Source organism: Nannobrachium achirus (assembly GCF_963921795.1).
Source record: "Nannobrachium achirus genome assembly, chromosome: 7".
In the NCBI taxonomy this organism is placed as follows: domain Eukaryota; kingdom Metazoa; phylum Chordata; class Actinopteri; order Myctophiformes; family Myctophidae; genus Nannobrachium; species Nannobrachium achirus.
The window spans coordinates 37,946,397-37,964,176 of NC_137816.1; the positions used below are offsets into that span (position 1 = coordinate 37,946,397).

General features: G+C 41.4%; 1 protein-coding gene across 1 annotated transcript in view; it reads right to left on the reverse strand.

Moving 5' to 3' along the window:
- Positions 1–15,371, reverse strand: part of kif18a (kinesin family member 18A) — a gene marked incomplete at both ends in the record, with an annotated part of 44,204 nt that extends 28,833 nt beyond the window's left edge. The window contains 6 exons of the mRNA XM_080730208.1: positions 120–299; positions 7,836–8,033; positions 8,200–8,310; positions 11,369–11,473; positions 14,304–14,461; positions 15,056–15,371. Coding sequence (XP_080586334.1) covers positions 120–299; positions 7,836–8,033; positions 8,200–8,310; positions 11,369–11,473; positions 14,304–14,461; positions 15,056–15,371 — 1,068 coding nt within the window. The remainder of the gene's footprint in view (positions 1–119; positions 300–7,835; positions 8,034–8,199; positions 8,311–11,368; positions 11,474–14,303; positions 14,462–15,055) is intronic.
- Between the last annotated feature and the right edge of the window lie 2,409 nt (positions 15,372–17,780).

Sequence of the window (17,780 nt, forward strand, 5' to 3'; positions counted from 1 at the left end):
AGACAGAGAGAAGAAGTTTATTTAAAAACAAGAATTTTACTTTGGGTGAAATTGATAAAATAACAGTAATTGAATTATTTTGACACAAAGATATTATGATTTAACTAGTATTGACATACCGAGGTCTTTATCTCCTTGGCCCTGTTGGCATACTTCAGTGTGTTAAGGGTGTCGTCATATGACAGGGACGAGGGGCTGACATTGGCAATCATGACTGTCCTGCAGTTGCCTCCCAAGGAATCTTTAAGAAGTCGTGTCAGCTTGCTGTCTCTGTATGGTATGTGAGCAGACTTCTTACGCTGAAACAAATTAAAAGACACAACAACTTTTTAACAAGTGCATATTATAATGCATACCATGTACCACCCCACAGTGCATGTGTGGCAACAATGGTGTATGAAGAAGTTATGTGTTTTGTTTTAAATACATGGTGTAACAGGTTTGGGGTTGGTCATCAAGTAATATATTTGAAATACAAACTATTGGAGAAACAGATTTAAGACAAAATATGTGAAAACTGAAAAGCTGGTATTTAGAGGGAAAATAAAATAGAATCAATCAAGTTCCTGAGCATAATTATGATCAAGCAATATTTAGTTCAGTATAATCAACCATGGACTACATGGCTGTTCTCAAACAAACACAAGTCAAATCAGAAAGTGGTGAAGTGAGCCATGGTTGCTAACTGAGTTTACAGCCAGCTGCTGTTGTGACCATCAGGTCGCAACACACTTTTGTTCTACTCTTATATCTGCCACCGCTGCCCCTATCCATGCCAAACTTTGCGCACACACTCCTCAGCTGGAAAACCACAACTCCACCCCTCATTTCCCTCTTCTAGTGCCACCTTCAGGCCGATTTTTGCAAAACATATTTTTGGACATTTTTGCATAAAATCACAAAGCGGTACACAGTATCTCTAAAGTCATATCATCAACATGGATCTGTCCCATTTCCCATATTCCCTCCTGATTAGCTACCATTGCCTTCTAAAGTTTGTGTATGCGACGTGGCGGTCGCTTATCTCCCAATTAGGGAGTCTTACAGGTGGTAGATGTGTAGTTGTGAGTCCGATAGTGTGGCTGAAGGGTTTCAGTATTGTCTTGATTAATTCCCAACTCTGGCACTTTACTTCATAAAAACAAAATTGTCAATGGTTATCTTCAATTGCAATGTTTCCAATTCACTACCCCTACACAACGTATCAAACCTTTTTTCACACACACACACACACACACACACACACACACACACACACACACACACACACACACACACACACACACACACACACACACACACACACACACACACACACACACACACACACACACACACACACACACACACACAATGATCAATTTTGTTTATCTCTGCAATCTCTAAGGACAAACTGTTATAGCTTTTCACTGCCATTGTCAACCATTGTCAATAGTGGTCAGTTCTTTCTACTCCTAAAGGGGAAAATAATAACCATGGAATTCTCTATACAGAGGGTGCAGCAAAATGTAAGTCGTCGTCTTTTAAATCGAACAATCGCGCAACTATTAACTGATGTTTTCTAAAATGTTCATGCATGTACACACCCAGACTGTTTTTCTGATGTAGACCTCTTTATAGAGTCCACATGTGGGGTAGATTTAATGTTCCTGTTGAGTCGAGCTTGAACACGCGATTGCTGGGCTTCAGAAGACTTGGATTATGCTTCACATGCTTTATGGAGTAATTCTATGCACATTGTATGCCCAGTTTAGTTGTCTGCTCATATTATGAGGCCTAAAGAATCTAGACACTAGACATTATTCCTGTGGTATGCAGACTCCTAGCTAATTGTTTGCTTACCAGCCGTTAGTTCTGACACATGGCAATACAGCTGTGACATCCAGAAGTGCATACACAGTGCGTGTGTGGTCTAGACTGGACAGCCAAGAGATGTCTTGAATTAAAAGCTGCCAGTACACAAAAAATAAATACAAAAAACAGACTGTGCCCTAGGGTAGGGTAAGTGATCTCATTTAATTCAAATAATAACAAAATGGGTCTACGCTCCGATAGTACTATAGAGTGTTTGGTCCATATTTGGACTTCAGCCTTATCTCCTGTGAGGAGAAAAAGCAGTTTCAAACTTTCAAACCCTGCTTCTACCCAGGGGCATAGTTCTGCCGATTTAAAATGACTCCAATACGGAAGTAAAACATCCTATGATTGGCTGCTAGTTGCGCTGTTTCCCCCCCCGGCCGATCGCAAAAAGAATTGTTCTCCATTGGATCCCATTCATTTTCCCCTTTCGTGTTCTAACCTTAATTAACATTTTCATGAATACTTTATGGTTCCTATCGCTAGTTAAAAATTGCCTTTCAATCACCGTCATATGCGTTTTGTAGAAATTTGGTCCAATTTATTTTAAAATAAATTATAAAGTTGTGGGGGGCGTGGCCAACTAAACTGATACCAGCCGGCTGTGTTCCTCTTCGTGTGCTGTATTTCGGGAGGCTATTCTCCCATGTATCCCTGCGGTTGCACGTGACCGGTGGCAGCCAATAGCATCCTTTGGTGCCTTTACAATCTATGATTGCAACACCCATGCCAAGGACCCAAATTGTGTCATTTGCGCTGCATAGAAACCAATGGCTTCGCTTTGTCCATATATTTTATACAGTCTACCACTTTTTCTAGTCACATGTTCAAATACTGGATTCTGATTGGTTTAAAACAGTGGTAAATAGGCCAACAACCTTGAGTTGGCTCATGGACCCCACCCACTGAAACAATTAATGATTGTAACTAAAGATCCTTGCAAGTTACAACTGTGTTTTCTTTCATTTATATGGAAAAAGTGGTAGAAAAGCAATTTACCATTCAAGGTCGTGGGTTGTTGGCTGATTTACCACTGTTTCAGGGTTGTTTGCCACTCGCATGCGGCTCGTGGCACAACCCTGAAACAGTGGTAAATCAGCCAACAACCCACTCCCTCTTATGGTAAATGGCTTGCTTTTACATGGGCAGGTTACAGTAGGTATATTCCACTTGTATTCAGATTAACTGCTCATTCAGAATAAAAAATGTTCATGAAAATGCTCATGTAAACGCCTCAGAATTCCGAATCAATTTTCATCTGGTTTGTAGGGGTGGTAGCCTACAGTATATACCGTTTGAATCAGAAAAGACTTTTATTCAGGTTCCATGATGTAAACAGTTGGGTATGAATCTCTGTGTCCATGTAACCGGAGCCATTGGCGGTAACACTGAAATATAGGCATTGTATGCTTAACTATGGCAATATCTCTGGAGTCACAGTATTCAAAGGTAACTCATTTTGTTGCAACTCTGAGGGAGCAATGCCAGGTTAGTCAGGCACTAGGCCCCGTATGGGTGTAAAACTAGACAACAGAGTTGAATAAAAGCAGAAAGTAAAACCAAGAGTCATGACATTGGCTCATAAGCATCAACACTAGAGCACTAAGACAGCTCTGTTTACAACCACAGGTGAAGCTCATTAAGACTAAACTATGTGGTTTGAATCAGCAGCCACTGAAACCAATAGGAAACCAACCTCAATATGAAGAGTTAAGGTTACTGAAACTGAAACAGACACCCTGACTGGTCTGCAGTCACTGTGCAGCTGGCCTATAGCTATGTCTTTAATAATGACATAAACTCCAGCTGCAGGTTATTCAAAATCTCATGGAGATTCCAAATGGCAAGAATTCACAGGAAAGAAAGGGAAAAAAATATTCATAATAATAATCTCATTGCAGCCTTGCAGCTGCCTTAGCTCCATTCAGCAATCAACACTACATTTGTATTGAGCAAAGTCATAGTTTACATAGGGGGTATTTGTGACAATTAGGTAAGTCTTCCTTCCTACAAGATGCAATACTTTGGCAATCACATTCGAGCAATTATTGGCAAATAAATCGTAAACGAGTGACCTTTCCCAGTCACCATAAAGAAAAGGCACTGATTATAAATCAGAGCTGAAAAGTAGCCAATCACTGTAAATAAGTGCTGCAAATTTTCTGGAAGTATGTAGCAGATGTTCCTGTCTGCAGTGTCTGGTAAACAAACCACCACCTCTTTTTGAGACATACATTCCCCGTGGGCGTACGGTAAACTGTACAGCACTGGTAACCTTTGGGATGGGGCGGTGTTGTGGTTGGTACAGCATACAAAAGGAACAAAAATGCAACACTCGATTGGTAGCCAGTACCAGACTGATCCAGCGGCACAACAAGGACATAAAGATATCTTTCCCCAAGAATGAAACAAGCTGGTCGGGACGTGTCACATTTCACTATGGCGGTGGCACGTTTGTGCAGCATTTCCTAAATGCATGTGGCCTGCTTGCGCTTGGTCCCCTGGGACTGGTGCGTAAAACGAGACGACTGGTTGACAGGTTAATGTATGCAACTGGAATGAAATAATACCCAAATACTCTGTCGACTCCCCACTTCCCAGGCTCCTTGAATCATAGGGGGGTCAGCTGTTTACTCTATATTCCTTGAATGTGTCGCCTTGATATTGTCAAGCACATGATGTAAAATTACAAATGATCCCATTTGGGATGGAGTAGAGTAGCAATCAGCAGTTTTTGCTGAGCAACTACATGTATAAATATAGCTGCAAGCAACGATACAGGGGCCAAGCATGAAAAAGGACAAGTGGGAAAGGATATCAAACAAACAAAAATCAGACCCATGTTTGAAGTGAGCGGTGGATGGGAGCAGTTCATTTCGAAGTTGAGTTTCCTAATTAATCAATGTGTGTGTGTGTGTGTGTGTGTGTGTGTGAGAGAGTGAGAGTGTGTGTGTGTGTGTGTGTGTGTGTGTGTGTGTGTGTGTGTGTGTGCGTGAGTGAGTGAGTGTGTGTGCCTGGCCTGCTCAACAGCGCCCCTTGGTCACCCAGGCCCGCCACTGGTCACCGAGCAGTATTGCAGCTCATGCTAGATAGTAACATAGTAACAAACAACAAACATACATACACACGCATTCACTATGGAGACGATGTGACCACCACTCAAATAGGTTGCTGTCCTAGAAAGCTTTATTCCCTTCAAAGCCATTTTGTCCAGAGTTTGAAGTCCACATCTACTGGAGCAATAACCTCATCTTTCTAACACAGCTGGATTGTTGCGACCGTAGGTCGCATTTACTATCAAAACCTGCACAAAGTGTGAGTGAGTCCGTCAGTCTGTCTGTCACACCTCACACGTCACACTTTTTCCCTGCTTACATCTCCGCAACCATTGCCCCGGTCCATGCCAAATTTTGCACACACGTTCCTTGGCTGCCAAACTACAACCTCCAAGGACCCCCGGAGCTCCAGGGACCCCCAGGTCCCTGGGGGACCCCCAGATGTAAAAAATGACCAAATGCGCAAACATGACCAAATGACCACCCCAACGGGGCTGCTCACGGGGAATTCCCGGGGACAACCGACTCCTGGTGCTCCAGAACGGATGCAAAAGTGGTGGCGCCCCCAGTGGAGGACCCCCTACACTGCAGCTCACATAAAATTCCGTAACTCCGGCTAGGAGCGACCGGGACAGCCGGGGCCGGTACCTATTCGTCCGCCTTGCCGGCGCGGAGACCCCACCCCTCATTTCTCACATGGCCCTCTTCTAGCGCCACCATGAGGCCGATTCTTGCAAAACACATTTTTGGACACTGCTCCTACAATTTTCGCCCTAAAATCACGCAAATCGGTACACAGTATGTATACACTCATCCCATCAACATGAATCTGTCCCATATAGCGCCACCTCCAGGCCGATTTTTAAAAACACATTTTTGGACACTGCTCCTACAGATTTTGCCCTAAAATCACGAAAATCACTACACAGTATGTCTACACTCATGTCATCAACATGGATCAGGAAGATTTTGGCAAAACACATTTTTGCCCTATTTGTGGAGATAAGTGACCTACGGTCGCTTATCTCCCGATTAGGGAGCCTTACTGGTAGTATTTTAATTAGGCTTATACATTTTGGCACCATGGCAACAATATGTGATTGTGGATGTCGGAGGTGCCCTTCTACCACTGTAAGTTAAATTTAAAGGTAAAATATGAAATAAGCTACGTAGCACCAGCATCGTCATTTCAAAGGTCAATATTGGCGGTCATGGTGCTGTTTATAATAATGACCTTAAATGATTCCAACAAGGGGAACTACATCAGTTGGGTAAGGCTGAAAAGTAATCAGATTGAACACAATTAGGGGTTAAGAACCCCATGCACCTCAATCCATAGCCGGAGACAGGAATCAAACCCTTGGCTTTTGGACGCATAGGCTGCCTGTGACGCTACCAATTGAGCTATATCTCTGGCCAACCTGCTGGCGTTTGTTAATGACCATAAACTCTTACCTTATGTCATGAAGCAAGCCTGTGTTTCACTAACTACTCTAAATCACAAACCATTTGTCATGTTTACAAAGTTTCATGCACATTGTGCGAAAATCCCGGGAGGATATAGATTTGATTCTGTTTATCCATTTAATTAAAAATGATGGGAGATCTAAAGGTCAGAGTGACACATTTGTTCCTTATGAGGAGACACGTGTGTATTGAAGTTCTATGGCTGTAGGTGTAAAAAAGAAAAAAAAGAAAAAAAAAAGAAAAAGATAAACAGGGTATGAGTTATACTTGTTCAAAGTTTGTATTCAAAGTTTGTATTTTCAATTGAGTGCTATAGCGCCACCTTTTGGTCAATGAATGTGAGTTCTGTGTTTTTGATGTTTGGCATAGCCCTCTACCATATTGAGTTTTGTAAAAACCGACTGCATGGTTACAAACAGTGGTGGAAGAATAAAACAGAGATACAATCGGAGCTTCGCACTTCAGGCTTGGCCCCTAAAACCTAAAACCTAAAATACTAAACAAACACCATCAAAACTCCAGAAACAAAGGTCTGCAAATGTGTTAATCTAATCAAACATCCATACACATCCATATATATTTTGTAATGCACATACACAAGCATTACAATTTCAGGATCATGCAATGACATTGTACAAGCATAATATCGTTTGTACTGTAGCTCTTGCTATTAGCCTTCGCCAGTACCAAGAAAACAAACATAAAGTTTGATACCAGTATACAATAATGGGGGCAGTTATGGGGTTAAATCACCCCTTTACGTAACTGGTAAAAATAAATAAAAATATTTGTTCTCACAGGAATCACACACACACACACACACACACACACACACACACACACACACACACACACACACACACACACACACACACACACACACACACACACACACACACACACACACACACACACACACACACACACACACACACACACACACACACACACACACACACACACACACTTTGTTGAATATTAAATCTAGAATAGCGACATTTCCTTTCTTCAATAAAGTTGACAACAGCCTAAAAAGCATGTGGTAGAAGTACGAACACAAAGGAAAGTGTTAAATAATTAGAATTAATTAATTGCCATAGTATCTTTTCAAATAAGGATCTTTTCTAGACAAGTTGCTGGCAAATTACAGATAGAAAAACTAAAACAAACAAGATATGTCAGCTGACATACTATAGGTTGAGCATATACATGTCTCAATGATATGTATAATATATAAGGGCTTGTCTGCATGCCTAACTAGGCAGGCATGGCAGCATGTTGCACTGGTTTCAGTGTACTTAGAGAACACGTGTATAATGTAACATTGAACAATGTAACATTGAATACCGCATTCTTTCAGGCTTAGCTTTACTTATGCATGCTTGAATTACACACAAAGTAGTGCATCTAAGTAGTACTCATAGACAGGGGCAATTAGGGACAATTTTAACTTACCTTGGAATCAGCAAGAGCATTGATAACATTCCCCAGAGCGAGAAGTGAGCGGTTGATGTTTGCGCCTTCACGGAAACGTGCTCCTTTGGCATTTGTGGCGCTGGCTCTCTCTGAGCCCGCCAGGTCTATAAGGCTCATTTTGGCCACACAGGCATTGGGATTGAGGCTGGCAGTCTTGTCCTTCTGCTTCAAGTATATCTAGAGGAGGAGAAAGACAAACATGTCAACTGACTGTAAATCACATGGTGAATGACAAGAATATTTAGCTGTCCTGTGGTTGAAATCTGTCTAAAGGCATCAGTGGTTAGAGTACTAATAATAATCATAACAATTAGGCCTAGTTCCCTTCCCCCAATTGAAATACCTGAAATACAGCATGGGAGCGAGAAGAGTTGGCATTCATGTCAGTGGGGTGCTGTGTCCTGTTTCGATTGCCATACTCCAAAGCCTCAAGAATGTGGTCTGCAGACTTGGGCTTCAAGAGTCAAAGAGGAGAATGAATGACAAGTGTTAAAGCAAAAAAACATTTATTTTACTATACTAATGACTTTCATTCATAGGTCATACATACACGTGAAACAAATTTAAATATAGAAGTGTACACCACTTCCACTGCCTAACACGTCCAGGAACGTGATAAGAATGACCTTGGTGCGGTGCCAAGACCCCGTTATCACGTCCAGGGACGTGTTACCTGGTTACCATGGTTACCAGGTAAACAGACACTGCTGCGGCCGCTGGTGAGAGAAAACAATACATTTCCCATGATGAACTCAGCCACCAGCATCAGGAAGCGTCTAATCTCCATAGGCTCCTTCCTATTCATTGTTGTTTGCGACCGTAGGTCACAGTTTATTATGTGAACGGTCAAAGCTTGTCAGTATTTATCTCTGTCTGTCATGCCTGACACTGTGGTTCTATAGGTGTGTCGCTCTGACATCATGCTCTGATGTCACTGTGATGTCAGAGGAACCACTCTTAACAGAATGGGTTTGCTACTCTGACATCACGCTCTGGCTTCACTGTGATGTCACACTAACAGAATTTATTTTATGCCCATATATGGAGTTCCCTGATGTCATCAATATTAAGCCCATATCTAACACTAACAGGACTTCATATGGGAATGCCCATATATGGAGGCCACATTGGCCACATACCACACTAACGGCTGGTTCTACAGACTGGGATCTCCGTGTATGGGCATAAAAGGGTATGATGTCAGATGTCATAGACATCATAGTAGTTTCACATAAGGGTCTCCATATATGGGTAAATGGTCCGATATACATCACTGGCCAAATGGCCAAGAATTGGCACGCATGTCGCCCTGAGGCGTCTTATTACTCAAGTATAAACAGCTTTATCTCGGAATCTACTTCCACAAACGCTTCGAATGCTGAGAACAGCTTTTTTCATAGCGCCACTGGTCCGCGACGATTGGCCGCGGTTAGGATTTTTCATTTCCGTGTGAAAATAAACAACTGTCCGCCATTACAAGACCTAATGAAATTAGGTGAGGTGAGGAGTGCTCAGTGCTGAGGAGAAAAAAGCCTAGCGAGCGACTCTAGACTATATCTCCCTTGTGTTGGCAATGGATAGATAGAGTTTAGCTGCACAAGGCTAGCAACCTATAGCCAAATAATTATCAAAATAATGGCATCCCAAGTGTTAAACGTTAAGAGTGTAAAAAAGGGGGGGAAAAAAGAAAAGAAAACACCTCCAAAGGTCACACACTCCAGATTTTACCAGAGTAATAAATCAAGTTTGATTTATTACTTACAAGCCAAAGAGGCTGTTGTTTTTGTAGGCCACAGTTCAGGCTCAATTTACACACAGTCTCTGTGTGTCCAGGTAGCTCAGTCGGTAGACTAGAGCTTTTGCCTTTGGACCACAAGGTCATGGATTCGATTCCAGGCACTGCCAACTCAGCGTATGAGTAGCAGGGTTTGGATGTGGCAAGTTGTGTGGCAACTGGCAAGTACTGGAAGCTGATGTTAGTTGTGGCGCTCCACCTCAGAAATACATCTCTCGGTGGTCTAGCGCATTTTAACGGGGACTAGCCTCGGAAACCCAGGCTTCTTTTGGCGATCGCGTTATGATCACATCACTGTTGGAGGAAGTGTAGAATTTCCCTAACCAATCAGAGTGCAGAGAGCGTCGCACCGAATGTGTTGACGTCATGACGCAGCAGCGTTCTCTGCGCTGAGCAGAGGAGCAGAGGGGGGTGGGGGGAGGAGAACACATGCTATTGGCCAGAGACTCGCGGAGAGATTCGCCGCGCCCGCCCATCTGCCTACACAAACTGGTCCGGGTTAGGTTAGAGTGAACGGGGATAGACTCCCACATGTTACAGGCTGATACAGACAATAAGCCACTCCCGAGTCCCGACCTACTTGTTTTTTGTTTTGCACCCTGTCTGTCTGTCCGTTCATCCGTGTGTGTGTGTCCATCTGTCTTGTTACCAGCTAATCTCCGGCACCGTTGGCCCGGTCGCGGCCAAACTGTGCACACACATTCCCTGGATGCCAATTCAGAACCTCTGGCCCACATTGGTGAAATTGTGCACACACATTCTCACTAGGCCATGGAAAATTTTCAAATCAGCCCCATGGTGGCGCTATAACAGGCGGATTCGTGTTTTTTACCTATAACTCCACCGATCAGTGGGGTCAGTGAGGGGTCTAACTAGGGTTTTTTCATGATTCTGAATCCATTGCAAGCATTTGTTTTGCACAAAGGGTTAGGGCTAAAAACTGACCCACAAAACTAGAGTTTAGTGATGAGTCATCACTTTTGTGGGGTCAGCTCAGTTTAGTGGGGTCAGAATACAATAACTATTGCAATTTCTTTTGGGTCAAACCCCAGATTGACTGGCCTATCAGTGTCTGTGCTCGGGGTCCTGTGATTGTCAGATGCTGATTGGCTCTTCCACTTTGGTTTCTGCAAAACGCCCACTAAGAGCTTGGGGCCAGAGCGGTCTGCAGACGACATGATAGTGTGAATTCACAGGATGGTTTACCAGGCTACTCCCAGGGGCGTCACAACTCACAACAAGGGGGGGAAAAGTGGGACTGAGTTACTAGAGCCCAATGTGGAGGGAGGGGCCTTAATTATTTTATACTTTACCTATTGAAAAACAGCAATATACATATACATTACACTACATTATAGATCTGCTATTTTTGAAAATCGTGAAAATGCGTGCAAATCTTTGAATATACAGTATTTTGTATACAGTATTTTTTAAGTGAACATTTGTAACTCAAATTTTGCTTCTGGGGGGTCCCTGGAACTAAATATTTTGAGATGGGGGTCCGTGGCCAAATACATATCATTTTGGGGGTCCTTCACATGCAAAAGTTTGAGCACCACTAACATAGCAACACACCTGGCTACTGACTCCACATATATTGAAGTGAAGACCATGCATATTTTAGGCATGAAACAAGGTGACTTCTTGTATGGACCAAATTCCACACCAAGATGAGACAGTTGCCTTTCCTAAATATGGATTAGAAATTATCACTAACCCGATGCAATGTGAGGCCTGTCACCACGACTCCTTTACTCATGTCCTCCCTCACTGCCAGGGGGCCAACATTAGCCAACAAGTCTCTGATCTGCTCATTGTAAACCTGCAAACATGGGAGAAATGAAAGCATAAATCAGTGGTAGATTAATGAATCCCTCACACACTGAAAACATACTGTAGATTTCTATCTATTAGCGTTAACATTTAGGCTAGTTAAAATGTTCCTATAAAACACTGGAAAATGTATTTCTGTACAGTTTATGAAGGGCTTAAAGGGCCTACACCATGCTTTTAAAACTATATTTTTTGTATAAATATATGCTCAAAATTGAGTCTTAGACAGGTTTTAACCCTCAAAAAACACTCTGACCATTCTTTTTGTTTGTTCTAGCTCTACTATAATGAGGCTCTCCAGCTGCAATACCAAAACGGCCTCTGTTTGCTCAGGGGCGCATCTAGTGGGGTTTTTCCAGAAAAAAAAAGAAGTTTTTTGAAAAAAAGAAGTTTTTTGAAAAAAAAAAGTTTTTGAAAAAAAAAAATTTTTTTTTGAAAAAAAGAATTTTTTTGAAAAAAAAAAGTTTTGGAAAAAAAATTTTTTTTTGAAAAGTTTTGAAAAAATTTTTTTTGAATAAAGATTTTTTTTTGAAAAAAAAAATTTTTTGAAAAAAAAAAATTTGAAACATTTTTTTTTTTACTCTGAAAAAAAAAAACGGGAAAACGAGAGTGACGTCACTCTCGTCAACTCTCAGAACAGCACTGTTCTGAGAACCCGTGGAAAGCTTTTCATCTCTGTCTGCCCAAAACCAGAGAAAGACAACGGTCAGAAATAGGACTTTGTGAGGATAGAAGGTGCCAGTGGGACCCCAAAAAAAGGTTTTAAAATAGAAAAAGTGAAAATTCATGGTGTAGGTCCTTTAAGGTGGTGTAAGTGATTTCTTTTTTTTTTGTTACAAATTTAAAGCTGTGTTCTGATAGTAATCATTGCTCTAGTTTGTTCATTAACGGGTCTCCCTATAGGGGAGCACACACTGAACCAGGGCGGATGCGCAGCGATATCGACGCATGTGATCGCGCCGCGCGGTAACCCCAACTGGATGCGGCGCGCTGCCACACAGCACATCCATTTCCCCCGGTGGGAAGAACCATGGGAGAACATGTTCACCGCGTGGCAACGCTGGAAAAATAGAACAGCAGCGTATCGGCGTTCACCGCGTGGCAACGCTGGAAAAATAGAACAGCAGCGTATCGGCGAGGCAGGAGACCCGCGGCTGCGCGCGTCTGACGTCGCCGGTGTGGGTTCGTTCATTTAAAATAATGGGGCTGTATGTTTTGCCGCGCCGCTTCCGCGTCCGGTGTGTTTCCCTTATCTCTCCAGTTCTTCATATATACATTTTCAGATGGGTTTCCAATTTTGTCCAATCACTCCAATTTCACTTGTTTATTCTGCATCCCAACTTGAAATATTATTTTCTGTTTACACAAGAGCTGGAGACTGAGACTGTAACTGACCATAACACTATACAGTACATAGCAATTATTACTATGGGAATATTGAGCTATTTAACAACTATACGCACGCACGCGTTAGCCCCTCAAAAATCTTGGAATACAGATTTTACTCCAGTGAGTCAATGAGTTTGCATTAATTTTGACAGCAATTTTGACAACTAATATATAAAGTTGTTAGAAATTATGACATCACTGTGATGTCAGGGGAACCACTTTAACAAAATGGGTTTGCCGCTCTGACATCATGCTCTGATGTCACTTTGATCCCAGGGGAACCACTCTAACAGAATGGGTTTGCCACTCTGACATCATGCTCTGACTTCACCGTGATGTCAGGGGAACCGAACAGAATCCCCTTTATTCCCATATACTGTTACTGTATGGAGTTCCCTGATGTCATCAATATTAAGCCCATATCTAACAGGACTTCATATGGGAATGCCCATATATGGAGGCCACATCGGCCATATAACACACTAACAGAATCCATATATGGCCAAGAGCCCATATCTGTGTGGCTGGTTCTACAGACATCTCCAAGTATGGGCATAAAAGGGATTGTATGTAGGATGTCAGATGTCATAGGACTTTCACATAACGAATAACTGAGTAAGCATGTTTGGGCTCACAGCATATCTCCATATACAGTACATGGTTCTCCATATATGGGTACCAGGGGTCTCCATATGGGTAACTGGTCCGATATACATCACTGGCCAGATGGCCAAGACATGGCGCGACCTCGCCCTTTAGGGTTGCTTGTCGCCCTGAGGCGTCTTACTAGTGTAGTTCAGTTCTGTTCTGTAAAACTAAGGCTACATGGGTAAAACGAATGTCAGTTCTCCATGGCAGTAATTGTTGTTTGTTATTCTGTGCCAGGACTGCAGCGCCTACTGCTTGCGTCATGAGATTGGCTACCCTGAAGATCAGCCCCCGAAGCTGATAGGACCTGCAGGATTTTCATCTGCCAACTTACACAAGCCTCCTATGGGGAGGCCAGACGTGCTTGGCACAGCGATTAACCTGTGTGCAGCTACAACAATGGGTCAAAATCTCAAGTCACATTTGTTCCAAAGAAAGAGTTTCAGGGAACAGAAAGCTATCAGAAAATTGCTATAATTGATAACATTATACATTGCATTAATATACTGTATATATATATATATATATATATATATATATATATATATATATATATATATATAGTTTTTTTGTATTGTATTGTGGGATGCGTGCCTACCTAGTCTGCCTAAAATATTGTTAGAGGGGAAAACAAAACGATATACATTCCTGAATTCTGATTCCTTGCCCACTTCACTCATTGAAATGGTCTCAGGCTGCAGTGAGCAAATGTCCGGAAGAGTAATTTCTGCAAGAAGCAGCTAATGTGTAGAATGCAAAAATAAAATAAAAATAAAACTCACCTCGAGATATGAGAATGAGATATCAAAGACTTTCTCCTCCTTAAGTGACTCCATGCGTGTGAACAGCTCCTGCATAGTGCGGTACATAACCCCCGGTTCACCTGGTGAGCCTAACATGGTATGCGTTTTGCCTGCTCCGGTGGCACCATAGGCAAACACTGCAGAAACGGAGTCACAATAAAATAATAAAATAAATTACATTGGTGGTGGTAAAAAACGCACCTTGTAATCTTGAAAACTACATCAAGCCATAGAGTAATAGTCATAGAAACAATATAATAATGAATTTCAAATAAGCAAAGAAATGCTGATTAGTTTCATTAAATGTCCATCGTAATTTTTGTTATTGTCTCTCTCCACCAGACCGAAGGCGTGAACAAGACTGTTCGCGGTCCTTGTGTGTTCTTTGTGGCCTGTTATAATGCCACAAGGAGACCGATTTTTGCAAAACACATATTTTGCTATTATGATCAATTACTTCATTTATCATTTTAAAAATGTGCTCCAATCTAATTTTGAAATAGAAATATTAATATTTTGTCCAAAAATAAAATCATTTGAAATATTGAAAGGCTAGCACAAGCTCGCAGTGCGGCACTCAGTGCCGCGCTGTGAGCTTGTAGATCTGCTACTTTTCAATAGTTAAAGTACAAAATAATTGTGCGGGGGCTCGCAGTGAATCCTTGTACCCAGGGCCCAGAATTTGGTGCGACGCCCCTGACTGTAACAAAACATATTTAGGTGAAACACACCTGTGCAGTTAAACCCAGCCAACACGCCATCCAGAACTGTTTTCGTGGTGCTCTCAAAGATGTCCACTTGTATAGAGTCCTCTCCAAATACATGATCGAACACAAACTTGAGGTCTTTGTTAGGCCTCTTGTTCAGGTCCCTGTTTCTGACACGTTTTGACCCAAAACACAAGATATCCTCCTGTTGCTTGGGATCAAATATCAGCATGTGATGATCCACAACCTGGACCACGTTCCTGAGGTTGTCACGCTTCTCATTGTCGTTCTCCGGCCTCACTCTCACAACCACCTTGACATGACTGCACACCTCTGACATGATGTCTCTCTGTAGAGATGGTGAGCAAATGCTCTACAAAACAAAGAATGCCATAGTTAGATTCATATAATACTGCCACATCAAGCTTTCAGGATGGATTAAAACAGTAAATGACATATTTTTGTGACTAGTATAGCTAAAGTGGTAGGGTGAGGGTCATTCATACAGACAATTTACTATTAGGCATTTAGCAGACGTGTTTAATCCAAAGAGACTTACAATAAGCAGGTAATACATCAATATAATAAGCAAGCTAATATGTCAGTACATCAACAACAATACAACAAATGCACAGGAATATCAATCTAGAAAAAACAACACACACACAATATCCGTAGTGTCGGCCAAGTTTGATTTATCTGTTTAAATAACGTTAGTTTTCCCCAGTCTGTACAGCAATAGCACTTTATTATGTGTGCAAAATATAGAACACAATGATCATATTTCAGTACATATGATCGAAATAATCATGATTATTTGATTGATTTGGTCACACATCATTTCAGGTGTTTATGAATTGCATCACACCTAACCCCTTAACAAACACACTGGTTCTCAAAGTGGGGTCTGAGAACCCCCAGGGGTCTAATGTCACTTATCTGGTCAGTCTATGGTCAGGACTGAGGAACCATGTGGCTCTGAGAACCAAATGGATTTGTACACTCTCAGAGTTAATTTAACATTGATGACATTGATAATTAGTGTAGATTGGGAGCCTCAGAGATAACAAATTGGGGTCACTGCTGTAGGCTATAACTGTGAAAATCTTCTCTTTTGAGATATCTTTTCAAATGGGGGTCCGCGGCCAGATAAATATACATTTGGGGGTCCATGTGTCACGAAATCATTTGAGAACCACTGCCTTGCGTACGTGAGTGTAGGCTTGAATGGCTACACATGTTGAGGGGAGCAGGGGATCCTAACGCCCAGAGAAACGTTTACAAAATGTTCTGTTCTTCTACGAGGTACACGTTACTTATTATACGCAAGGAAACGCTCAAACATGATTACATTCCGACAGTTGGTCTGACATGTCTCGCTTAAAATGAAAGACAGAACAGAAGTGCATGATTCGGGTTCAACCGTGTAACGTTGACGTTAGCTTGTTGTTAGCCAAAGTGAAGGAACAAAGAGCTACATTTTCCAACGTTAGAATACTTTCTGCTAAGTTACCGGTTTATTTAATAGAATTGACGAATAGTGCGAAACGTAGCTTACCTTTATCAAAAATGGGGGCTCATTAAAAATATTGATAGAAGCAACTTCAGATGTACCAAGAGTTTAGCAAGAGCTAAACACGGAACAGCACAGGACAACAAGCGCCAATATTTTCAAACACAAGCCCTGAACGGCAGATCTGTGATTGGACAGACGGGTGATGACGTTTTGGTGATGACGACATTTTGTAGTCCGGTCTGCGATGATAATAATAATAATATAATAATAATAATTATAAGTATAATTATAATAAAATGGATTATTTATATTATCATTATTATTGTATACATACATGAATAAATTACGCTCTGTAGAAATCAATCTTTTTATTTATGGAAACTTTGTTGATTGATTGATTGATTGATTGATTGACTGACTGAAGACTTTATTAGAAGTTTGCATAGAAAAGGTACAGGTCAACTAAAAGAACTCAAGACTGGAGGTGTGAGGTCTGCAGATAGACGCTTCTCAAGGGACTACTAGAAGGATACCTCAAAAAAGCGTTTGGGCTTGTTTCCATTGGGGTCCTTTTTTAACTCATATAATATAGAATGACAGACAAATAAAACACAGTAGGTCTACTAAGTAGAAAACAAATAATAATAATAATAATAATAAAAATAAAAAAAACAGTCGTAAATGTTATAACAATAAAAAGGTCAGGGGGAGGTAAGAACAGGCTTTGTTTTGTTTTGTCCCTCATGTTAATTTCCAGAAATTAAACACACTTACAATTTTTGAACCACACACATTTAAGTAAAAAATGATAAAATAATAATAAGCAAAAATTAGAAATCTGTTAGGGGAACGCGTCGATAGCCCACTTCCGGTCAGTCTTTAGGACTACAAACATGGAAGTAAGACTACAGCTCTAACAGCTGTCACACACCAAGGCTACATAGACTTACCAAGAAGGCGATTCACGGTAACTGTCTAAGAATGTTAACACGTGCATAACTTGTTAGGTTTTCTAAACACTCTCTGATGTATTTAATTACTGGGTTATCGTTATGTACTCGCTCATGTGGGTGACAGTAGCGCATCATCCATCTCGCCCTGTAGCATCACACGTGCAGAGCTAACGTGTTTGTTTATGTAGGATGTAGTAGCTGTCATGTACTATTATTTGAATTGCAGCACAGCAATATATATTCCGACCTTCCATTGGTCCCTTTAATTAACTACTATTAT